Here is a 26,817-nt window from a genome sequence, read left to right on the forward strand (position 1 = left end):
ATCTAGTCCTTGTTTAGAGATGGTTTCTCATTGTGTTAATGTTTATGTTATATGCTCATGTCCTGTGGACTAGAAGTGGCGCTACCCTGGGGCATACGATGACAAAGTCCATTCAATCTCTCCTGTATAGCTTTACATCTGCGTATACCTTTCATTTTGACATGTGAAATTTCTTCCACCAGTTTTATTATGTGTCAGATTGTTACAAGTATTCAATACATTTAGTGGAGTAAACCTATGACGCTCTGTAACAAATAATGCTTGACACATACGGTGAAATATGGTTTATTAATACAAAATGACACCGTGTTCTTTATGTTTGACTGCACCAACTTCACTCTTATTACACCATGATTTATTTGTGATTAGTATTGTGTTTACTAGGTATAAGTGAACATGGATTTTCTGATACGCTGAAAGCATTGTTGGTAGTTTAGATTTGGACAATGAAGGTGAACAACCCCTTTAACACCTTTGCTGTTGGCAGACCTTCTCATCCAAGGACAAAATCTATTATTTTCAGAGCAAAATTACAACCCCAGTCAATATTCAGGATGATGTTGTTGGTCCGATAATTCAAGTTATGGTTGTTCATGCCCCTCTATTTTGAGATAATTACACAATTTTATCAAATTGTCCTGAAGTTGGACACCTGGCAGTACAACAACATCTTACAGTTTATGGCTATAATTATATAATTACGTTGAATAACAATTATGCATCTCTGGAACTTAACAGAAGTGTAAATGTTACACTGCTAGGTGTTAGTGGGTTAACAAGTTTCCTACAGTCCAGGTTTACAGTGGTGACTAAGCTTTGTTTTTTGGGGGGATATTGGAAAGTGGCAGCCAATCTTAATGCCTATTACTAGACTGACAAATGAGGGAATGCTGTGGTGCATTCAGTGTATTATTGTTGATTATTGATGAGTGGAAACACAGAACTGCCACTGATATACCTAAGTTAGGTTGAGCAAACATTAAATACACAGCAGCAGTTATAATCAAAGACTATTTATTTACAATTTCAAAGGACAGTCAAGGACATCATTCTAACAAAACAGAAATTACAAATTAATACAGCAGTGTAACTAAGTGCTCCAGACAGACTTAAAGGAACAGTAACACCAAAAAATAAAAATGTTTTTAAGTAATCATAATACAATGCACTGTTGCCCTGCACTGGTAAAATTTGCACATTTGCTTCAGAAACACTTTTATAGTTTATATAAAAAGCTGCTGTGTAGCCATGGGGGCAGCCATTCAAGCTGGAAAAAAGGAGAAAAGGCACAGGTTACATAGCAGATAACAGATAAAACACCATTGTATTGTACATAACTTATCTGTTATCTGCTATGTAACCTGTGCCTTTTCTCTTTTAAATGGCTGCCCCCATGGCTACACAGCAGCTTCATTTACTAAACGATAGTACTGTTTCTAAAGCAAACACACCAGTTGCACCAGTGCAGGGCAACAGTACATTATACTGTAGTTCCTTGTATACACTTTGATTTTTTGGTGTTACTGTTCCTTTAACAAAATAAACATCTTAATACAGTGATTTCCTTGATGTTTTGGATGAAAAATTTAAAAATGCAAAGCTCTAGATTACAGTGGATGTAATCAATTAAGATAGTGATCCATCAAAATACCACTGCCTCACCACTACTGCTTCACAAGTCTCTTCAACTGCTTTCTGGCTTTGCAATGATATTTCCTTATTGACTTTGAATGACAAGTCAAGGATCTGGCAAAAACTCCTATGTTAAAATAAGAGGAGAAAACAAGATGGAAAAACATTAATATCTTTTAGTGACTTAAAATTACAGACCAAGATTAAATGTGATTAAACAGAAGCATATAAGTATAGGATTAAGTATTTTAAAAAGGCCCAAGTTTACATAAAATGACTAAAAGCTTCGATCACCGTGATCATGTTTTTTTTCCTCATGCAACTCTGCCATCTTGCTTAAGTTTCCAGGGCTTCCTTTGGCAGACGTTTGCATGTATGCAATAGAGTAAAATTTTTTAATTTTACTCTACTGTTAAAGTCTGCCCTAAGGAAGCCTGGGAAAGGTAAGTTAGATGGTGGTATTACAGTGTTGTAATACTTTTTCCCCCCCAAGCCAATGAGTTTTTTCCCCCCTAAAAGGAGCTCCCAGACAGATAAAGAAACGAATGAATTCATTTGGGGCGCCTACTTCACTAGTAAATTCTCTGGGGGAAAAGGAGTAGGTTCATTATTAAAGGAACAGTAACACTAAAAAATGAATGAGCTTTAAAGTAATAAAAATATAATGCACTGTTGCCCTGCACTGGTAAAACTGGTGTGTTTGCTACAGTAACACTACTATAATTTATATAATAAGCTGCTGTGTAGCCACGGGGGCAGCCATTCAAGCTGGAAAAAAGGAGAAAAGGCACAGGTTACATAGCAGATAACAGATAAGTTCTGTAGAATACAATAGTGTTTTATCTGTTATCTGCTATGTGCCTGTGCCTTTTCTCCTTTGAATGGCTGCCTCCATGGCTACATAGCAGCTTATTTATATAAATTATAGTAGACTTTCTGAAGTAAACACACAACTTTTACCAGTGCAGGGCAGCAGCACATTATATTTTAGTTACATTTATACACTTTCATTTTTTGGTGTTACTGTTCCTTTAACACTGAACTGAACCAAAGGTAAACCCTAAACATAATGGACAATATAAAGGTTTGGATTCGGAAAAACAATCTTTGGATGATTCAGAATTTTCCCAAATCAAACACTATGGGGCTGATTTACTTGCCACGAACGGGTCGAATGGAGTCCGATTGCGTTTTTTTCGTAATGATCGGTACTTTGCGTTTTTTTCGTATGTTTTGCGATTTTTTCGGATTCTTTACGAATTTTTCGGATCCAATACGATTTTTGCGTAAAAACGCGAGTTTTCCTATCCATTACGAAAGTTGCGTAAAAAGTTGCGCATTTTGCGTAGCGTTAAAACTTACGCGAAAAATGCGCAACTTTTCGCGTAAGTTTTAACGCTACGCAAAATGCGCAACTTTTTACGCAACTTTCGTAATGGATACGAAAAACTCGCGTTTTTACGCAAAAATCGTATAGGTAACGAAAAATTCGTACAGAATCCGAAAAAATCGCAAAACATACGAAAAAGTCGCAAAATGTTCGTTTTCAAGTCGGAACTTTTCCAATTCGGGTCGGATTCGTGGGTTAGTAAATCAGCCCCTATTGGTTAGCTTTGGGAAATAAATCTGCTTTTAGTATCTATTTATAACCATCCCTAGCTGTAATTTGCTTTGTAGAGCAACAGAGCAATTTACTTCTTTGCTACATACCGTGCAAGCTCTTCATCTGTTTTTAGCACAATATTTTCCAAGTCCTTTATTGTTTCAAATGATTCTGCATTTTCACTGGCATAGCTTGGCATTATTTCCTCCAGAAGAGACTTGGTGATGGCTAAATGTTTTTGGAGCTCCTCTGTTGTAAAAGATTTTTATAATCAAGGATCAAATCTAAGTTCTAAAACAGCCGCAAAGCTCTAGTTTCTGTAGTCTAATACAGAAATCTGTACAAAACAAAAAGTCCACTTTCATATTTAGGAACCTGCACAAATTTCCAGCTTCTCCCAATGAGCTTAAAAAGAACATAATTAAATACAATTTTCTTTTCCACTTTTGATTTGCTGCCTATTTTCACCCTAAATTTCACGCAGAAAGGGATAGTTAATCCTTAGTGTGTTATTGAGTGTCCTAGTCTTAAAGGGACAGTAACACCAAAAAATGAAAGTGTATAAAAGTAATTACTATATAATGTAATGCTGCCCTGTACTGGTACAACTGGTGTGTTTTCCTTAGAAAGACTACTATAGTTTATATAATAAAGCTTCTGTGTAGCCATGGGGCAGCCATTTACAGGAGAAAAGGCACAGGTTACTTAGCAGATAACAGATAAAACCCCATTATATTCTACAAAGCTTATCTGCTATGTGCCTGTGCCTTTTCTCCTTTTTCCCAGCTTCAATGGCTGCCCCTGTGTTGACATAGCAGCTCATTTATATAAACTACAGTAGCGTTTCTGTTGCAAACTTGCCAGTTTTACCAGCGCAGGGCAACTGTACATTATATTTGAATTACTTTAAAACACTTTCATTTTTTGGTGTTACTGTTCCTTTAAGGTGGGGCTGATAAAAGTTCTGACTCGGTCCTTTTTGTGCCACCGAACAGGCCTGTCCCACCCATATCTGGACAAAAAAATTAGATCGATATCAATCAGGCAGGTTTAATTTCGACATAGGATCAAGGACTGCACCTGTGAGTTGATGCGGTCCTCTCATCTTGATGGCCTGCATAGCTTTGTTGTGATCTGGTCGTTTGGTCTTTGGGCCAAATAATTGGATCAGTCCGGCGAAAGATACGCTTGTTTGGCATGTATGGCCAGCTTAAGCTGTTTATATTTTTAATAAAGGCGTTATTCACTTGAGTGAAATTTTAGTACGATGTAGAGAGTAATATTGCAAGACAATTTGCAGTTGTTCTCTATTATTTGTGGTTTTATTATTTCACTTTTTGTTCAGCAACTCTCCAGTTTGGAATTTCAGCAGTTATCTAGTTGCTCGGGCTCATTTGACCTTAAATGAGATACCACTCAGCCCTGGGTACTGTTTGAGGAGCATTGCACCACAATCTATTAAATTATGGTATGGTATTACAGAAGAGGATGTCTGGGAGAAGAAAGAAGATGGTGGTGAGGCACTCAAAATGCAGTACTTTGGGCTGGTGCAATCGGGGGCGGGGGGGGCAACCGGGAAGCAACTATAATTATTGGGGGTGCCTAACCATTGATTTTTGTTTAAAAGCCCTGCCATAATTGTTACAGTAAATTGCATCTTAGCTACCAAATGCTTATATTCCATTGAAGAGCTTCTGGACAAAAACTAAATGAAAAAAAATGATGACCAATAACAAATTGTCCAACAACATCACTGTCTATATGATAGTAAAAGTGTTTTTTTTAAGTGAACTGCCCCTTTACCAATAGGACAGTATAGAATGTATATCCAACAGGACAGTACAGTATGAAGAGATACGTTGCCATAAATTGCATATTTAAAGAGAATGTTCTTCTTTATAGCATTTGTTCACAATAGAAAAAGTTACAGCGAATGCAGAGTCAACCAGATCTAAGGCTCAATCCATCCCTCTAGAAATTGGCATGACAGGCAAAGGACAGGTCTCCTAATATGTATAAAATCAATTTAATCAGATATAAAGCAGGAAAACAGATTAAATAGAGCATTAATAGCTATGTAAAGATGTTTTCAATATGATGTAATGAAGGTAAACACCTTCTTCAATATTATATTATCCCTTTAGTGTGTAAAAAATCAACAAAGAATTAGGTTAAAAAAAGTAAATATATATTCTGCATACCTAGGTATTTGTGACGGTTGCCTGTAATATGAATATTCTTAATAGGCAGTTGATGTCTAGTACAATCCAGGGCTGTGGCAAACGTTGTATAATTGTCCTTGAATGGGTCCTTGTTAGTAACAAAGGGGGTAAGAACTTCATCCTGAAACAAGTTAGCAACAGTTACAAAGAAAAGACCCTTTGGGAGAAATCAAAACTTGCGTTGCTACATAAAAAACAAAAAAAACTTTAAAAATACTGTATCATTGCTCATGTTATAGAGAAGCAAATAACAGATTTGCTCCTTTTTATCACTGTTTATTTTAGTTTTGTATTTTACTGAAACAATACATGTTTAAATGCTTGACAATACCTTCAGGGGCTTATATCTATTTAAATACAAGAGGTGCATTTTTTACTTAGTCTGATAATGTGTGTAATATCAGTGTGTCACTGTGCTAATGCAAGCATTTAGAGATACCGTGAATGACTAATCTTCCTGACTAGTCTCCTCAAAGGCCTTTGAAAAATATGCTCATTCATTATAATGCTGTTGAGACTGGTACTGGTGGCTTTAAGCATAGACGTAATATAGAAAAGCACCCTGGGTAAAGGCTACGCTGTTGGAGTATTCGGAATGAAGATAAAACCAACCTGCTTCTCAATCAAATCCCTAAGCCTCTTTTCTCTCTGCAGCAAAGTTAGATCCCGTTTCAACATGTGCATCTTCTCCTGCAGTTGATCCTTTTGGTCATTCACTAAAAGTAGATTTTTCTCTGCTTTCTCCTCCAGGCGAAGCAGATTTTTCTGCATCTTTATTTAAAAATAAAATTCTTGTATAAGCATCTCTTAAAAGCACTTTAAAAATATTAAGATTCTGGCAAAGATATAAAAGCCAATTATTCACAAATTCATGGGCCAGATTGTACAAAAATTGTTCTACACAAAAAAAGCCAGTTGGTGGGAACATAAAAATAATTTACACATCTGGTCTTCAGCTGGACACTAGTGCCCTGCTCTTAAATATAAATATATTTTAAGTCACAGGGGATCCAGAAGCATATGAAAGAATAATTGTGTGTCAGAAACCTTACTACAAGGTCAGTTATGATGTTAGGGGATTCTTTCCCCTACCTATTCCCTGTCGTACAATTCTTATGCTCACTCTCAGCAATTACTCTTAATATGGGTATGCAAACATGTTTGGTCTTATCTTGTCAAGGGCCCAAGAGCTTAAAATATAGAGCAAGTAACATACCTCCACAAAAAAATAAAAAAAACATTTTAAACAAAATCTAAAATTATACAAATGGCAGCTTGCCAACTACTCAGTCACAATTCACAAATATTTCCCCTCCCTATAAAGTAGGACATTTTTTCATCTCCATACATTAAATCTGCCAAAAATGTTTTCATCATTAAACCCAATAGGATTATGTTGCCACCAATATGGATTTAAGCATAATTAGAAACAAGTAAATGGTACTTTATTATTGTGACAGGAAAAAGGTAATCAGTTTTAAAAATTAAGATGATTTTCTTAAACTGGATTCTATGGAAGAGAGCTTTCCCATAAGTCAGATCTTTCTGGATAATGGGTTTCTGGATAAAGGACATGTGTGTGCATGGGGGTGGGAGGCAACTTAAAATCTAAACTTACTTTCATAGTTAGATATGTTAACAGCAATGTCTGTGATTCTATCATCTCCACCATATCTTCAGGCACAATGTTTACCTGTAATAAAATATTTAATCAGATTTAATTACAACTATATTATAACAGATAAAACACTATTGTATTATACAGAGTTTATCTGCTATGTAACCTGTGCCTTTTCTCCTTTGAATGGCTGTCCCCATGGCTACACAGCATTTTTCTTTATATAAACTATAGTAGTGTTTCTGAGGCAAACGCACCAGTTGTACCAGTGCAGGGCAACAGTACATTACATTGGAATTTCTTGTATACACTTGAATTATTTGATGTTACTGTTCCTTTAAGTTACAGGTCTTAAAAATGACCCAGAAACAAGTGCCCCTGGAAACTTTAAAATGTTAGCAAAGACATTTTACAGATGAGAAAGGCTGGTATTCGCCCACTCCACATAACACCATCTAAATAAATACACACTATGGCAAGATTTAGTAACCATTTACTACCTAAGCATACATTTCAATGCAGCTAACATTTTGGTGGTTGGCCAAACAAGTTCTGGGAAATCATTCCAATTTCCCACAAATTGTAGGGCAGTGATTTGATATCAGTGACCCAGGAACAAACCCAGCCAAATCATAAGAAATACCTGTCACAATAAGTTCTACACTTAAAAAGTACCAATAACAGTTGCTACTTAACCTTAAATTATGTATTTAGACCTAAAATTCAGTAAACATCCCTTATAATTAGCTTTGTGATTAGACATCAGATTTATGAGAAAATTAACTTACAGGAGTGGTGTCTCTCTTGGGCTTTTTCTGCTCTGAAGTCACAGCAGGCCTTGGAGTAATTTTCTGCATAGTTCTATCTAGTTAAAAAAAATATACACATAGACATAAAAACAAACATCTTTTTGCATTACTTGTTTACATGCAAAATCACTATTATATTTTATTTTCTGTCATTTATTATCTTTCATGTTAATATCTGCTCTGTAAAATTTGAAAATTATTAGGCTTCAAAGTGACAGGACAGTGCTATTATAAATGTACAGAGCTGCATAAATTATATGCCTGTGATTAAACCAGCAAGTGTAGCAGGTGTAGTAGTCTGCTTTTGTTTCACTATATTGTATAACATTATATTTTATAAGCACTTAAACTTTAGGTAAATGCCTTCTAACCTGATCCCTTGGATAAAGAATATTCACAGAAACAGTTTAAAAGAGTTCTGCCCATGCATAGATTCTGGGAAAAGCTGTGGCTAAAATAAAATCCTCTTGAGGAATTAAGAAAGGGTTAAATGAAAAATTAACAATATTACTAAACAGATTCTAGTACATAATACAAATTACTTCAGATTGGCTTTTATTGGTTACCGAAGAGTTTCTTTTTTACAAACCAGTATACATTTTTGGTGACAACAAGGTTAATTTAGGTTTATCATCTCTTGAATAGTGCAGAGGTAACCAAAGTGTGCTAAAGTCCTTATAATGTGACTTTTAAAGGAATGTGCTTTCAAAAGACATCAGTTAATAGAGCTTCTTTAGCAGAAATCTGCATGAAAATCCCTTTTTCAAAAACAGGTTTTTTTATATTTAATTTTGAAATTTCACACGGGGATAGCCATAGTCTTCATTTTCCAGGGTGCCACAAGCCATGTAACCTGTGCTCTGATAAACTTCAGTCACACTTTACTGCTGTGCTGCAAGTTGGAGTGATATCACCCCCTCCCTTTCCTCCTAGCAGCCGATCAGCAGAACAATGGGAAGGTAGCAAGATAGCAGCTCTCAGTAGATATCAGAATAGCACTCAATAGTAAGAAATCCAAGTGTGACTTGGTAGTCCTCCAGTTACATGTAGGTTACCTGAAAGCAGTTCTAATGTGTAGCATTGGCTCCTTCTGAAAGCTCAGAATCAGGCACAATGCACTGAGGTGGCTGCATACACACCAATATTACAGCTAGTAAAAAATAAATTTGTTGGTTCAAGAATAACATTTTAAATGGAAGAATGAATTATTTGCCATGTAAACAGTGTAATTTAGAAATAAAAAGTACACCATAATGTGCATAAGTTTACTATTGTGGTTATAATGCTATAGTTCCAGATATTTTCAGACAAGAAAAATACGATTTATCTCAGTGTCACAAAGTCTGCTGTTCATTCTGGCCACCTCAGCCATAGGTGTAGGCCCTACTGTGGAAGGATGGAAGTTCCACAATATGGCATACTCAGATAAGCAATGAGAATCCTTCCAAATATTTCCTTGATTCCTTATTACAGTGCTGTGCAAATTGATAAGTGAAGAAAGGCCTAAAATACAGTGCACCATCAGTGCAAAAGGCCAGATTTTACTAAAAGACAAAAAACAGCAACTAAAGCACTCACCATTAATAACAGATAGGTCCAGATCTGGACGTGCAATTCTGTGGCCATCCAACAAAGTAGATTGCAAATCTTCTTTTGCAAATAGGCTTCCATCAAGAGCAACAGAAGGCACACCTAATGGATATAAAGAATGCTTGATTTTTACCTTCTCTTTGGTCCATTCAAAATATTTCATGTCATTGTTTTTGTGACTGATGGTATCAACAGTTTAATCACGTATAAGTATAGTTAATTTGCCTTTCGCTATGCTCCTTAATGCAACACTGTAGTAGTTTCTTATTTTTTAACCTGGTGCAATTTTTGCCTTCGGAGGAGCTACAGATCTGCGAGTTGGCGTCCCTCCACTTCCTCTCTCTGGGACTTTACCACCTGAGCAGACTGTCGTATTGGCCAAACTATTCTGTAAGAAAAAATGGCACAAGCAACTTTTCAAAGCATGAGTTGGAAAAAAAAAACCATGTATACCCAAACTCAGCATGCATAACCAATCAAGGTAGAATAAGTACTGTAAATGTGGATTTAACTTGTTACTAACACACACATAATAAGAGAAGATGATGGCTATACGCCCTCTGGAGATGTCAGTACATAGACATGTTACAGATTCTTCATATACATGCATTTATTTACATGACTATCTTGGGTACACGCCTTGTGTGTACTGTGCAAAAGCTTAGCTACTAATAAGGACAAAAAGTGTAACTGGGAGTTGTATAATCTACTCCATCAGTACAAATAGGAGAATTATTAACAGGCTCAGCATTTACTTCTACCATTCTTAGAATAAGTCCAATATGCACAACATGAAAATCCCCAGTGAATAGTAATGAGTTTGATCAGGTAGTAAATTAGGCTTCTGTCCCATGGACACAATTGGAACTTACTGAACACCTGCTGGGGGGGGTACAACATTTTGTCCCCAGCAATTTTTGCACACCATTGCAATGCAAATTAATTTACTTTAAAACCACTGGGCCCTGTTTACCATCAGCTCTTATTTGGCGTCCAGAAATATATCCCTTTAATTTAATGATTGCAAGACAACTTACCTTAGAAACCTTGCTCTTGCCAATCTGCATGTAACGGGATTTTACAACCTTTGTTCCTGCAAATAAAGACAAAGAAAGCATTAACTGAGCAATATTATCCTTATTCTTAAGATAGTAAGTGTGGAGGATGTGTTAGGATCAAAGATAATCAATTTTTAATGATCAGTATACAATTAAGTTTTCAGTAATAGTAAACAACTGCATTTAATATTGCATATTGAACAATCATAATAAGTCAGTGGATCAGTTTCAAAACTGTATTATGTACCTGTTTCCATACACTAAGGTAGCTTTTAAACAACTGACACACAATTGGCCAGATAGGGTCAGAAGGTTGCAAATTTCACCATTTTAATCTCAAGGCCTCAGCCTAATAATTCTAGGGTAGGGACGTAAATGAAGTCAAAAGTTGTTTAGCCTTTGTGAAATATATTCTGGAGCAGTTGACTTCTTAGGCCATGGGCACGCAGAGCGTTAGCTCTACTGTGGATCTGTGCACTGAAAAGTACAGCTTCCACTAGAGTGCAAGTACATGGAGCAGAGGTCGCCTCGAAAAACGCAAAAACGGCCATTAAACTGCACTCAGATGGAAGCTGTACTTTTCAATGCAAATTAACAGAGCTGTGGAAGAGAGTAGGTCTGTTTCTCTTAGCCTGCAGAAATATTTTTGTTTTGCAAATATGTATATATTTTTAATATAAAACAAAGTGTATTTCCCCTTTTCACTTCCCTTTGGCTTCTAGTTATTATTTAGCCTGTCCATCAGTGGAAAGTACCAAGCTTGCACTAAAAAGTAAAGGTTCTCTGTCTGTATAAGCTATAAACAGGTTGTTCCTGACGTGGTCTGTGGCAAACCACTTGGTGTGTTCAGCTTCTCATTTAAACACACACATACACAGTTTGAATCAATTTAACAGAAGCTACAGGAAACAGAGCAAGAGAGAATTATTATAAAATCACAATTTAAAGGGAGACACAGGCCTATTACATCCATACATGCTTTTTGTCTCATTGTTACGCCTTATACATCATAGACATAATAACCTAATATCACAAAATTTTCCTATTAGTAACCAGTTAGGCATGTGATCTTTTGTGCCACCTCTATAAAATGTTAACATTCGCTCCTTTAAAACAGCAATTGAAAGTACAGGGTTGCTTAAAAAATACATTACAAAGTACCACACTCATCAGGATTACATGCAAAAAAAATGCAATATTTTGATTCTTGCCTACACAGTAGATGTTTGGTTGGATGCCATAAAATACTACTGTGGCTTGCTGACAGGCAATCCATTTGCTAAATTCTCTCAAAGAATGATTTTACATAAAAGAAAAAATAAATGTTGGCTTACTGATTGACAAAGATATTCCAATACAGATTTGGGAAGCTCTGATGTAAATTTTCCTGCATGGGGCTACTACAAATCATCCACTTAAATGAACAGATATATGTAAAGGTTACTCTATGTAAAGGATTTTCTGCATGTTTTCCTTTTATTCAGATAGTATTTATTTAGATAACTGTGGAATGACAGCCATATAGCACATTTTCTATATGTATTGGAATCCTTATCTGACCTCTGATATGCTACAAAAACAGGGACACCTGGGGAACCTATAACCTGCTCCCAATCTGTGAAAATTCTGCTCCAAAGCAAAGATTTAGACAGTTTTGAAAACGGTTTGTGCACTCCCTGCTGCCTTTTGACTTGCATCTTAAGGGAGAAGGGAAGGGTTCAATTTTAGACCTCATCATTAGAAAGACCTCCCTTGCCTTTACCTGATCGAAAAGTTTTTTTTTTCATAAAAGCGTTTCTATCTCCTGCAGTCTGCTTGTAAAGATTTCCATGCTTCTCCTTTGCGGCACTATTAGGCATATGTACAATGGCTTGCAAAAGTATTCGGCCCCCTTGAACTTTTCCCACATTTTGTCACATTACAGCCACAAACATGAATCAATTTTATTGGAATTCCACATGAAAGACCAATACAAAGTAGTGTACACGTGAGAAGTGGAAGGAAAATCATACATGATTCCAAACATTTTTTACAAATAAATAACTGCAAAGTGGGGTGTGCGTAATTATTCAGCCCCCTGAGCCAATACTTTGTAAAACCACCTTTTGCTGCAATTACAGCTGCCAGTCTTTTAGGGTATGTCTCTACCAGCTTTGCAAATCTAGAGACTGAAATCCTTGCTCATTCTTCTTTGCAAAACAGCTCCAGCTCAGTCAGATTAGATGGACAGTGTTTGTGAACAGCAGTTTTCAGATCTTGCCACAGATTCTCGATTGGATTTAGATCTGGACTTTGACTGGGCCATTCTAACACATGGATATGTTTTGTTATAAACCATTCCATTGTTGCCCTGGCTTTATGTTTAGGGTCGTTGTCCTGCTGGAAGGTGAACCTCCGCCCCAGTCTCAAGTCTTTTGCAGACTCCAAGAGGTTTTCTTCCAAGATTGCCCTGTATTTGGTTCCATCCATCTTCCCATCAACTCTGACCAGCTTCCCTGTCCCTGCTGAAGAGAAGCACCCCCAGAGCATGATGCTGCCACCACAGTGGGGATGGTGTGTTCAGAATGATGTGCAGTGTTAGTTTTTTGCCACACATAGCATTTTGCATTTTGCCCAAAAAGTTTCATTTTGGTCTCATCTGACCAGAGCACCTTCTTCCATATGTTTGCTGTGTCCCCCACATGGCTTGTGGCAAACTGCAAACGGGACTTCTTATGGTTTTCTGTTAACAATGGCTTTCTTCTTGCCACTCTTCCATAAAGGCCAACTTTGTGCAGTGCACGACTAATAGTTGTCCTATGGACAAATTCCCCCACCTGAGCTGTAGATCTCTGCAGCTCGTCCATGGGCCTCTTGGCTGCATTTCTGATCAGCGCTCTCCTTGTTCGGCCTGTGAGTTTAGGTGGACGGCCTTGTCTTGGTAGGTTTACAGTTGTGCCATACTCCTTCCATTTCTGAATGATCGCTTGAACAGTGCTCCGTGGGATGTTCAAGGCTTTGGAAATCTTTTTGTAGCCTAAGCCAGCTTTAAATTTCTCAATAACTTTATCCCTGACCTATCTGGTGTGTTCTTTGGACTTCATGGTGTTGTTGCTCCCAATATTCTCTTAGACAACATCTGAGGCGGTCACAGAGCAGCTGTATTTGTACTGACATTAGATTACACACAGGTGCACTCTATTTAGTCATTAGCACTCATCAGGCAATGTCTATGGGCAACTGACTGCACTCAGACCAAAGGGGGCTGAATAATTATGCACACCCCACTTTGCAGTTATTTATTTGTAAAAAATGTTTGGAATCATGTATGATTTCCGTTCCACTTCTCACGTGTACACCACTTTGTATTGGTCTTTCACGTGGAATTCCAATAAAATTGATTCATGTTTGTGGCTGTAATGTGACAAAATGTGGAAAAGTTCAAGGGGGCCGAATACTTTTGCAAGCCCCTGTAAATAAAAAGAAGATGATGCCGCATAAATAAAAGTGCATGTGCGAAGCTCAAGCTTTCCCTAGATGCGAGCATGTTTAAAAGTCTTGAGCACAGATAATCTTTTTTCAGCGCACAGGCTTTGTTTCCAAAAGCACAAGTGTGCTCACAAATACGCTGCCCACTGATCTTCTTAAGTGTGTATGTACAGAGTCTTGATCTTGGTGCAGGAGTGTGGTATTATGGGTATTTCCATTACATGCAGCTTCTGATCTGGAAAACGGGCTGAATATGAGAAGACTTTAGGGTACCGATGACAGCACTGGAGTATGTCTTCAGATAGGGATTAACTCTTTAGTACCTATTCCTTCTCCTTTAAAGGATTAGGAAGATATTTTAACATAAACAAAACAAAAGGTAATGGTATACTTTGGCATGATTAGTAGCACAATTGAGCAATTGGCTGTTATAAGATATTCTTTAATCATGTGGTAAATAGTAGGGTTGCCACCTACTGAGACTGATGTGGTGATTGGCCAATTGTCACAGCCCCGTGATGTAACTGCCCCACCACCCAAAAGCATCACCACACTGCCCAGTGAAATCGCTGCCTGCCCCCCTGCCTGTAGATAGTGGTGGGGAAAGGTGGCAACCCTAGGTAACAGTTGAAACTCCATTAGACATGGATCACAGCAAACTCTGAATTTGCCAATCACTTCCTTTTGGCAAAATAAGAGCTACGGAGAACTGTTATGATCTAAGACAGTGGGGCTTATTTATGAACACTGTGCAAATTTGCACCCGGCAGTAACCCATGGAACGAGGGTTTCCCAGTTTTAAATGTACCCAATGTCCATGAATGAGTACCAGTATATCTATAAATGTGACGCCAGCTTGCAATGCTGGTGAAACCCTTGTTCCTATTAATTTTTATACAACTTGAAGCACCAATCTCCTTTTATTCCTGAAATAACAAGTTTGTGTTTTGTACTGGGAGAAAAACTCTTACTGGAGTTAAAATCTTTGAAGGTGCAACCCTAATTATAATTTCAATATGATGTTTTAAGTAGTTAAGAACTGGGTGCTGTTGACAAACTTGTGACAGCCTGGAAGAAAAGACAATCCGAGAATTCAGGGCAATAGATACATCGGCAAAGTGTTATTAGCAAAACGATAAACAAGACTAAAAGCAGGAACTATGAAACCAACAACTTTACTGTACTATCTGCCCGCCAAATAGAAAAAAGCAATCAATCTTTTTCATACAGCATTTCATGTGCATCAATATTTTTTTTTGTAAAGTTGACCATTACAAAGTAGTGGATAAACGTGGTATATATAACTTAGACCAACTGCCACAATTCCCTTATCCTAAAGTCCAGCTCCCAAAACAAGGGCAAACCAGAAGTGTTACTCAATCATTGCTTTAGAGAACTACAACTATTTTTATTTATATATTTTTTTTAACAGAAGCCACAAGCACAAAACCTACACATATTGGCTAACTGCAAAGAGCTACTTGTTTGTGAAAATTTTTTGCAGTTGCCACATGCAGAATATCTTGAACAGGTATGCCATCTAGTGGATGAAATCTACAAACACTAATAACTGTTCCCAAATACGTAAAGGGGTGCTTGGCCTTTAAAAGCTTTAGTGCATTAGTGGTACACCCACTTTAACTGCATTAGTATAATGCAGTTCTTTTTTTAATTAAAACAAATTTTTAAAAATCATCCATACCTGTTATAAATCCATAGGTGGAGGGTGACCTTTTTGTTTGGGGAGGCTAAAGATGGGCCATACATAGACTTACATAAAGCTAATGTAGGTGAATTCGCTGCTGGCATAAAAATATTAACCCCTCAATTATCTCTTGTGGTAGCCACTGACTTACCAGGAATACTGTGCAAAAGTGCAGGTGGGGTGCATTTTTCACCCTAAAATGCATAAGATGCAGTGGGTACTGATGGCAGATATTTAGGCATGCCTTCTCATTATAACACTGGCACTTTGCACTGATACACAACATTGGTTTGTTTCCCAGCTATGCAGTCTCCACTGTAACCAACTAGAAATGAACAAAACAGTAACAAAAGTAGGAAAAAAGGAAGTGAAAAATACAACAACAACAAATATATAAATGCACAATTAGTTTTTTTTCAGGGGGAAAAGAATTAATTTAGGACTGGAGCAAGGGTGATAATTATATTATAGATGCTAGGTGACAAAAAACAATTCCATTTCAGCTAGTGATTCAGCATTTAGAACATAAACAGTAAAGTACCTGTGGGATGAAATCTGCAGCAAAAGAGTTGGTGAGGTTATTAGGCAAAGTTTACAGCTTGCAGATCCTTCTTATCAGTCTTCATTTCTGCAGTGCCTTCAGTTTATAATATCTCCTCAGCTCCGCCTACATCTTTGCCCTGGTTGGTCAATTTTACTGTCTGTCAAGAGAGCTGTGCTCTGATTGGAGAAGCCACAAGAAGACGGATCCAATCAGAGCACAGCTTAGCACAACAGAACCGGAACTTTCAGGAAAGAGGAGTGCATGATTTCCCCCATGGTAAAGGTTCCAGAGCAGTGCAGAAATAGAGTAAGGTTTTTTTTTTTTTTTTTTATTTTAAGGTGCCAAGTAGGTTTGGGAAGGCTTAGCAGTATTGAAAATCTGCCTATTTATAAATGGATTTAAAAATCTGAGCTGTCAATCATATTTTACGTGCCCCACCTCTATGCCTGAGGCAGAGAGGTGGGGCTGTCAATATATGATTTATTTTGGGGGTGATACAAAGCAAGATCACAATTTTCGTATTTTTCAGTGTTTCCATTAATGACATGAAGAAAATCACAACATTTTCTAACCTTTGCTTTTTTTAAGTGTTGCATCTCCACTACTGCCTCCTGAGCTGTTCTGAGACCCATCTTCAGTGGCAGCAACCCTACAAATAAAAACAGAGTTACAAAATTATTTAAATAGTTACACCAGTCAACTTTAAATGGAACTATAACTTTCACAAAGAAGTACCTCAAATATTATATCTGAACCACAAGTAGCAACACAATGTTTGGAGAGTCAGACAAATTGTCATCTATGTCAATAAAATTCTTATTTTCTTATATTATATTCTTTTTATGTATTCTTAACAAGTGTGGAGACTTGCTATTTGTGGTTGGACTGAGCCTAGGTAGCCTTATTACTACTACAAACATCTATGTAATTTAATATGTTACTGCCTAGTATTAGGATATGCACTGAATCCATAATATTTTAATTTGGCCAAATCTGAAAACGTCTTGGGAATTTCTCTAATCTCACATTTTGATAAATCTGCCCCTTAGTGTTCAGACAAACCAAATAGGAATCCTGCAGAAAGGACGTGAATCCCGGATTTGGTACACCCTAACACTTTTCTATAGCTGCTCTACCATAAAGCCTTTCCTTTGGCTGTGGCAGGTGCTCCCATGGCATGACAAATAATTTCTATTCAACAGGATTATTGGAAAATAAAATAATTGTGTGTTTTTCACATGAACACAGCACAAGAATAGGTGGTAAAATGTTGTTGTATTATTCAATACGCTAAATGATTTTAAAATAAAGCATGATCATGGTCATACATGCCAAGATTCATTCTTTAGCAGTATAACAATTTTAAGCCAATTATACACTCTACACTTTAAGTCTCACATCTGCACAGCCAGATCACACTGCTGATAATGGTGGCATTTTGTAAATACTTGAATACTGTGTGCTTGGTATAGGGAGAGAACAGATTGATTGGGAGAGAACAGGTGGAACATTAAGATATAGTATGTTTTCCTACTGACCACAGTTAAAAGGAGCTGTAAGTCCAATTTCCCAAATCATCTTTATTTATTTATATAGTGTCACAAAAAAAATGTCATTCTAAGCAGCTTTTCAGTAAATAATCATGAACAGTTTCAAAGGGGTTGTTTACCTTTAAAGTTAACTTTTAGTATGTAGATGTAGACAGTGATTTCCTAAGACGATTTGAAATTGGGTTTCAATTTTTTTTTTCCATTTTTTGCGGTTTTCCAGTTATTTAACTTTTTGTTCAGCAGCTATCCTGTTTGGAATTTCAGCAGCTATCTGGTTGCTAGGGTTTTGTTTACTCTAGCAACCAGGCAGTGGTTTAAAAGACAGACTAGAAAATGAATAGGAGAGGGGCTGAATAGAAAAATAAAGAATAAAAAGTAACATTAATAAGGAAAATGTAAGCTCACAAGAGCAATAGTTTTTTTTTGGCTAGAGGGGTCAGTGACCCCTATTTGCAAGTTGGAAAGATGTAGAAGTGGAAGCCAAATAATTTTAAAACTATACAAAATAAATAATGAAGACCAATTGCAAAGTTGCTAGGGATAGAACATTCTACAACATACTAAAGGTTAACCAAAAGGTGAACCACCCTTTTAAGCTTCTTGAATGTAAATTCCATTAAAAGCAATATTTTATGCTTCTTTCTGCACTGCTTTTTCTAACACTTAAAACAATGTAGCAAAAGTTAACCCTGCTTGTATCTTTGAAGTTTGTTGATAAGCTGTCTTCTGCTACATTGTTTCAAAACTTCCAAACCACCAGACCAGAAAAATGAAAGGTACAGAGACATACTAATTTCAATAGCAGTTATATCTACATTTAAATATGTGTTCTTAAAATATGCATGTGGGAATTCACTAAATCAAACTACTAAAATATTTCCAAAGTTAGCAAGAACACCAGTAAACTTGTTTTAAAATATAAATGTGGAAAATGCATAGCAACATAGAAAGTTGGGTTGAAAAGAGAGACATCCATCAAGTTTACCCTTTAATGGCTATATAACTGGTAGGCCAGCCTTCTGTGTTAGGATGAAGACAGACAGAGCTACTTAGTAGCAGTTACTTTTCACAGCCACTAAACTCCAGAAACTCCCCTGCCATAGAAAATACTAAAATTGCCTCTGCTAAAACACACGCAGAGACAATTATCAGTAAATGATCAGCATTGTCTGTTTTAGTAGCCAGGACAAGTAGCTGTTACTAGTAGCTGTGTGCGTCTTTACCCTTACGATGTGGACGATGTATGACAAGGACTGCTAACCACACAGGAGATTTTGTAGGACGGTGTGGAAAGGTCAAAAACTTATAGGACTGATCTGATGTGTAAACTGCATCTCCCACTTTAGAAAGGGAACATTACATGTTGTGTCTGACAAGATAAAGTCTGATGGAGGCTGTACATTAATGATAAACAAAGTCACCACCCGACTTTATCTGATCCGAATTACATTATGGGGGGGTGGGGGGAGTCAGATTTTGTAAACACCCCACATGACAAGATTTTGCAGGTTAGATAAAGTCTGACCCAGTATATCCGATCAAAATCTCCCATGTTGTTAAGCGCCAAATCCACTAAGTTCATTTAACTTATGAATGATGAACTCCATCCCAACAAGAAGTAATAGCAGTAATAGTTCGCCAAACCAACGAAGTAAAATAGACCATATGCGCGCTGTCAACGCTGTAACCCAACTCACCCTGCTTCCGACATGTTTTCTAATTTTCCCGCAGTATGTCAGAACACAAATAGCCAACACTCTGCTCATACCACAAATATAGGCTGGCACGCCATCTATAGCTTGGAGGTCTTAGCAGACATTGCATTGTAATTTGAGAGCCGCTAAAGTTTGGAGAACAGCGCCAGATTTCCAACTCTATGATCATACGCTGTGACGCTCTGTGTAGGATCTTGTTGCTCCCGGAGGAACCAAGATTCAGAGCCGCCTTTGGGAGGGAGTGTCTGGTGTATGACGTTCAGTGGAGGAAGTAAGGTAGGAGGGAAGGTGGTTGGTGGGGAGAGAGCTAAAGCTGATCGAGCAGAGCTTCCCACTGACTTTACATAGGGGGAAGAGAGACATATGAGGGGGAAGTAGAGAGAAGAAAGGGGGTAGTGGTGCGAGAGGGAAAAAGAAAGGGTCAGAAGAAGGGAGAAGGCTTTATGAAGAAAAAGGTAGCGAGTTGATATATTGTTTAGTTAATGAAAGAAAAGTTGGTGCTTTAGATGTGTAAAGGGAGGAGGGGCTGGTTGAACTGGTGAGAGGAACAGACAAGAACACAGAGTGGAAGGAAGAAGTAGAACCTCTGCTTTATAAGGAAAACTTCAGTACCGGGAGGCTTACTTTTGCTAGAGCCTGCATTCCTATTCCCCATGGACTATGATGCAGGAGTGAAGGAAACACCCTGCTCTTTTTGGTATTGACCCCCCCCCCCCCACACCTACAGGAGGATGGCACAGAAGAGAGGAAGGCCTGGAAGGGTGTAAAGTAAGTAGATTTATTAGGTTCCTTGTCATTTAAAGCATAAACGATTTATGAATTCACTGTGGTTATTTGAATAATTGTAAATCTTTTCTGCCCACTGCTTAAACACTTTTCTACTTAGAAAAGTGGTTACTTAAAATATGTTTTAGAGACTAGTGTGGGGTTATGGTTTTATAAGGGACATGTTGCTTAAATGCTGTGGGTGCCACCTATAACATTTTGGGTAAGTAGTTCAGCTACTAGAAAAAATGATCAATTTATTTCTCTTGATGGTCCCTATAAGCTAGTATAGTTGCACACTGGGCCCTGCCAAATATAGGGGATTGTCTTGCAGACTGTGTCACATGTAGGATGGGTGCAACCTTTTCAGATCCAAGTGACCACTAATCCAGGGTTGGCATCAGGGAATGAAGGTGTCATATTTTTTTCAGTATTTTTTTTTTCCAAAAGCTTTTCTGTAGAATACTTATAATTATATATGAATATATAGCAGATAATCTCTTTTTATTGAAGCTAAGCCTCCCTAAATCCTGATTATTCTCACGCTATGGCTGGCATAGCCTGTATAGGTAGTGTCTACTGCAATGTAGGCACAGCCTGTTTGAGTCTTGCGACCACACCAGCATGATGGTTCAGACCCTCAGGTCCAACACATTTGCATGATGTCTACAGTCTGTAGCATCCAGGTGGCCTATAATGTACAGCGTAGACAGCCTATTTGGCTCAGGTGGCCTTGCTGAATTGGCGAGTGTCAGGTCTATGCAGCCTTTCTTACAGGATGGGTGCAAATTTCTGGTCCTAGTGACCTCTCCTTCATGATGGGCACTTCCTTGTGGGCACGGGTGACACATTTTTCAGGGTTGGCACGGCCTGGAAGAAACAGGTCACCACTCCTACAGGATAGGCACACATTTCTGGTCCAAGGGACACTCATAAATGATGGTTACAGCATTTCAGTTTAAGAGGACCATACCTGAACGGTGGGTACAGCCCTTTGGTTCCAAGAATCAGTTTTGAATGTTAGGCATAACCTTTCTGACCTAAGCGATTCCTGCAGCACAAAGGGCAGAGCCTGGGGGGGGTTCAGGTTACCATTTGTTCAGAATACGAATACCAGTTGGATTCAAGCAACCACTTGCAGGGAAAGTGCAGCATGTAGGGTCCTGTTTGACTCTTCTGTAGAGTGAGCGCAGACAATCAATTGAATGTGGTGTTATTGCTTGCAAAATGTAGCCTATCAGGCCTGTGTGGTCAATCTTGCAGTTTTACATAGGGAAGAGTCTACTTCCTGGCATTACAGTCCACTAAGTATTTGACTGTTATTGGTTTTTAGATATAGAAAATGACTTTTAAAAATCTATTTATTAGGAAACTTTATGGAACAGAATTTTTAACTAAAGAAAGAAATATCTGTCTAATGCTGGCCACACCCACAGATTCATATTATTTCATATCTTGCTAAACTATAATATTGTCTGTTACTGTGGATCATCGGTTTGGCTGGAATCTGTTGTGACATAACACACATTTATCCAGCTGGTATAATTGAAATCCATTTAATATTAATGAGATTTTGCTTAGGCAGTCTGTTACTTTGGGTACTGCATAAGGGGTAAGTATTCCCATTTATAGAAGTGGACCAGGTATAACCATACTGGTCTGTTAGGGAACACCTAAAAAAGCCCTGCATAATATAACAAAATATATTAAAATAGCACACACTTGTAATAGCTACCTCCTTTTGAGGTTTTTGAACTTGTGGTAAGACATTTGTGTTATGGATGTGTTCTCGATTGATCTAATGTATCTTTTATATAGTGCTCTAGATTTATCTAATGTACCATTTATGTTGATATGACAAAAGTAAGCAACATATATTTTGCAACTGCTTTACTTTCTTAAGTAAATGATGGGTTAATGCCCCAGGGTAGAGGCACCAACATATGAAAGTTATTTTGAGAGGCACAGGCAGGGGGTGGGGAAGTCAGGAAACAGTAATGGGTTTTGTGAGACTATGGCTGCACCAAGGTTTGTTAGGTCTGTTAAATTGTTAGTCCTGTACTGGGACAAAGAGAGAAATCCTGTTTCTCCTTCCATTCTATACGAACACATTAACTATCACCTTTACTTTGCAGTGTTTAACTAAAAAAATATATTGTATTACTTTGTGATTAAATTGTACCCATGCATATTTACAGTTTTTTATTTTATGTATTCTGCCTGAAGGCTATGTAGCACACTAATTGCTTTCGCTGGTTGAACATGTGAATATTTTAAAACTATTTTTATTTGCAATTCATACAAAATAAATTGTGATGCTGAGTGCACTTACACTGTGTGCTAGTCACAAACAGGAGCAGCATTAATTATAGCAATAAGAAGGCCATCTCATGCAGTCTGTATCTAATCTGCCCTCTTCTATAGTCCTTTTATCTACTTATCTGAAGTGTTTACAACTTAATGTGCTCTTCAGTTATATAGACCATAAACTAACTCTTTTACTTTAACACTTTAGCCTGTTTACCCTTTCTGTGCTGGTTTGCATTGCTATTTTTTATTTCTTAGTGCAAATCTGAGTTATTGATCTAGCTGCAGCATTGGTAGAGGAACATAGGCATGCTAGTACCTGAAGTCATGTCTTACCTAGAAGAATGGCTGTGTGGTTTGTCATGAATACTTGTCGCTTGCTGACAAAAGAATACTATTGCAGTTTACATTAAGACGTTCCCTCCCTCTCTTTAGTTCTAAGTGCTGAAGTGCTCTGTCCTCTAATTTGTCTAAAATATTAATGTCAAGTTGCCTATATGACTGTAGAAAGCACTATATACGTTTGACTGTCCAGCTTCCTTGCCATGTTGGTTGCCTGCTGAAATGAAAAACATTGTTATTTCTCAATTGGCCAACTCTTCTACTTAGTGGCGTTCTGCATTGATCCTCTTTTTTTTTTTTTCTAATTTTAGATTGGTTTGTGATATTTCTGGCCTGCTTTTAACTGAATACAAGACTTCGAACAATATTATCTGATACCACTAATTAATTACACGCAAATATTTCGCAACCCTGAATTTACTTGCTTGGCAGTAACATGAACTCCTTTACATTTTGTTCTCTCAATCTGAAGGCATAAATATTTACAACATGTCACTCACTATCAGTTACAACTGTTAGCACTTTCTTTTGTGATCATGCCATATATACCTTTCCACCTGCCCTGGTTTTTACATTAATTTACTCTCACACATTACTACACATTTTTTTCCTCTGCTTTACACAGAGCTTGTACATAGGAATTCTCTCTCGCTATGCATGTTTCATTGTGATGGATTATGTACAGATACATGTATTTCTAACAGTGTCCACACATTGGGCCAAATTGGGCTGATCTGATTTCTTACAAAAAGAATTAGTACAACATCAGTGAGCCTATGCAGTTTTAATCTGACATGATTTTCAAATTTGCTCTATAGATATCTGGATGATTTTCATCCAAATATTGATCAAGCCATTCATTTGCAACTGTGTATGGAAAGCTTTAATGTATACTAGGATTTAAAATTAGTAATATAACTTGGTGATTTCCACCAAGTATCACCTTCAGTCATTCTTAAGATGACTAAAGCTGGCCATACACGTGGCGATCTGACGATGTTTCGTGCGACCATCGGTCGCCAGGTACGAGGTTTCGTACGATAGTATCGGTGCGAGTATGGCCAGCTTAAGACTGCTGACTTGGCTACTTTTGACTGGGTTGGCTAGCTGTTGCTCCACGTATGGCCTCACCGATTAATAGCTGGTGGCTAAAAAAAATCATGTGAGCTCTAGTACATCAGGTCATAAAACAACTAAATCAGGCAAAGATATGCTTGTCTGGCAACATTTACAAACAAGGTGATATTCCCATTTATGGCCAGTTTCAAATTAGCATTTTGCAAAACAATATCAGAATTGATCACCCAGCTGCATTGTTCCCTTTAGCGCATGTATTGGGGTAATTGCTCATCAAGGAAAAAAGTCTGGTTTAATCAGTACAATATTATCATCCACATTTGATCAGATTACACAATATCAAACGTAGTAGTGAGCTGATGTGAGTCAAATTTTTCATGGCCCTTGCTAAGCAAACTTTACAAGTCTGCTGACCTACAAGTCTTCTGAGTTAATACCCTTCTTACATATATGGAACTTACCCTGCAGGGTTTTGAAAGCTGGTCATGAAAGTGACATGACCTATATTTTGAAATAACTATTACCTCTCAAATCTGTTACTCCTAAGGGCAGCTGTGTGCAGAAAAGTTTGATTCTTTTTCTGAGGTTTGCAGCTCTTTAAAAAGAGGGAACCTATATTCCTGCAAATGCTTGTCCCCTTGGCACAGTACTTCTTTAAACCCATACCTAATCTGAAGCTGCTATAAATGTACCATTTGTTGTCATTAGATTGTAAGCTCTAAAATAAAAATAGAAAATAAGTGGCAGCAAAGACTAGGAATTAGCTGAAGCCCTTCATATTGTGAGGCATATATGTGACACACCAGGCTTTAGGTTACTAAAACAAAATATATTTTTTTAAAGGTGGATTCTTATAGCATAGCTAAACTCTGTTGTATTTATTACAGAGAAAAGGCAAATTATTCAAATAATGAGAATTGTTAATTTAACAATGAACATATGAAATGGCTTTGCTGTATTTCAAAACTTTCTGTATATTACATTTCTTAATAACTGATTCCCATACATATGAAATGGCATTGCTGTATTTTAGAGCTTTCTCTATACGGAGTTTCTTAGTAACAAATTCCCATACTAGTAAATGCAATTAAAAAGGTTTGTGAAAACTTGGTGTTGATGTTAGGGCAAGGGCACACTTAGAGAATTATCTGCTTCAATGCCTTCACCCCTATAGCTCCATTTACAGCATTTATGTATTTTTTGGCTGATATCCGCTAAACATGTAGCTCCACGCATCATGATACCTGACCTTTCAATGGAGCTACAGGAGTAAGTGCATGAAAGCAGATCTGCTGTGTACAAAATGTAGACAGAGGAAAGGGGACAATTCACTATGTGTGCCCTTGCCCTTATGCTTCTTTCTGAGAAGCTATTTTGGCAGCAAAACAGCAAATCAGTATTTATCTGACAGTATGCTCAATGTTGAACAAAGGGCACTTGTCCCTCTCCAGTGCAATGAGGCCCTGGATAGCCGGCCACATCAACCAATGGGCAGTAACAAAACCTAACAGACTCTTAGCAGGATTTAGCCAGGATTTAATACTTTTTATAGCAACCCTTATGTAAGATGTGTCCGAGTTAGTCTATATATAGAACCTTTCTTCATGTTTTTTTAGAGCCATGCTCCGCACAGAAAGTTGTTCTACCTGTTCTGTGTCCTCCACACAAGCTTTTTAACCTTGTATATTTCTAATCCCCTGGTGGCCAGTATGGAACTTCCTGCTCCCTAGGAAAACAAACACTGTAACGTTCTGCAGATGGGGCATATAAGAGGGAGTAAAGATACATATTCTTGTTTGCATTTTAAGCTGTAACTTCAAAAAATGTGTATAGAAAATTTACAGTTTTATTTAGATTAAAATATCACTAAACAAATATGTTTGCCCAATCAGGCTGCACACATTCTTTTGTCCCTGGGCCGACAATTTGATCATAACATGGGCCTATGCAGTAGGAGAGGTCTGCATAAGCCTGATGGGGCTCTTATCTGATGGGATTTTCAGACCAGCCCAATACATACCTGGGTGATCCCTGAACTGCCATATAGATTACACTCTATTTGCTGCAACTTTAGCCCCATACATGGACCAGTGAGTTTCTGACTGTCTGAATTGTCTACTAAAATCGGCCCTGTTTGTTCTTGTATTGTCTCCTCCCCCCAGTATTTTGTCTAACTAATTTAAAATACTTGTTAAGTATCTGTTTATTCTTTTTCCACTTTGTAATTGTTATCTTGATTTAAGAAAGGATTACCTTTCCCTGCATGTGTCTATTTATTTGTTTGCTACATGAATGGCACACCCCAAAACTCTCATCCATTGTGTTTTAGTGAATCAGTAGCAAGATGAAATGCTGTCTTTGTTTGTAAATTGGCAGTATTGTTATCTGGCTGTGCTGTCAGTCCATACATGGGTCTTAGGGTAAGGTAACATGGGTGTATTGTCAGCCTGTGGATAAGTGCAGGCTGACAGTACACCTGTAGGCTTAAAAAAAATATCTTGCGTTAGGGCTGTGGCAGACGGGGTGACTAGTCGGCCGCGACAAATCTCCCTTGTCGCGGGCGACTAATCTCCCCAAAATACCTTCCCACCTGCGAGTATGTAAATTGCCGGTGGGATGGCATACGCAGCGCCGCGTTTTCCCTGAAATCGCGGAAGTTGCCTTGAGAGGAAACTTCAGCGATTTTGGGGGAAATAGCGACGCTGCGTATGCCATCCCACCGGCGATTTACATTTTCCTTAGTTGGTGGATATCGGCTGCTTGTGCCTGCACCCAGGCATATTCAGTGCTTCCAGATGCAGGCACAAGAAGT

General features: G+C 37.7%; 2 protein-coding genes across 8 annotated transcripts in view; one reads left to right on the plus strand and one right to left on the minus strand.

Moving 5' to 3' along the window:
• Positions 1–1,419: 1,419 nt before the first annotated feature.
• Positions 1,420–19,599, minus strand: haus8 (HAUS augmin like complex subunit 8). The gene is made up of 11 exons (XM_002934369.5): positions 19,497–19,599; positions 16,822–16,898; positions 10,512–10,567; positions 9,751–9,862; positions 9,463–9,576; positions 7,864–7,940; positions 7,076–7,150; positions 6,070–6,228; positions 5,437–5,578; positions 3,343–3,484; positions 1,420–1,759 (listed from the first exon to the last, which is right to left on the minus strand). Exons 1-11 carry the CDS (start codon positions 19,508–19,510, stop codon positions 1,627–1,629), a joined length of 1,101 nt encoding a protein of 366 aa, XP_002934415.2. The 5' UTR covers positions 19,511–19,599; the 3' UTR covers positions 1,420–1,626.
• A 175-nt stretch (positions 19,600–19,774) lies between these two features.
• The window catches only part of myo9b (myosin IXB), a 90,242-nt gene continuing 83,199 nt past the window's right edge, over positions 19,775–26,817 (plus strand). For 2 of the 7 annotated variants that reach the window (XM_018097654.2, XM_018097651.2), the window contains exon 1: positions 19,775–20,282. The gene's annotated coding sequence lies outside the window, so the exon portion shown is untranslated. The remainder of the gene's footprint in view (positions 20,283–26,817) is intronic. The other 5 variants (XM_018097636.2, XM_018097641.2, XM_018097647.2 and 2 more) reach the window with 3 other exon arrangements.

This window comes from Xenopus tropicalis, chromosome 1, assembly GCF_000004195.4.
Source record: "Xenopus tropicalis strain Nigerian chromosome 1, UCB_Xtro_10.0, whole genome shotgun sequence".
Classification (NCBI taxonomy): Eukaryota; Metazoa; Chordata; class Amphibia; order Anura; family Pipidae; genus Xenopus; species Xenopus tropicalis.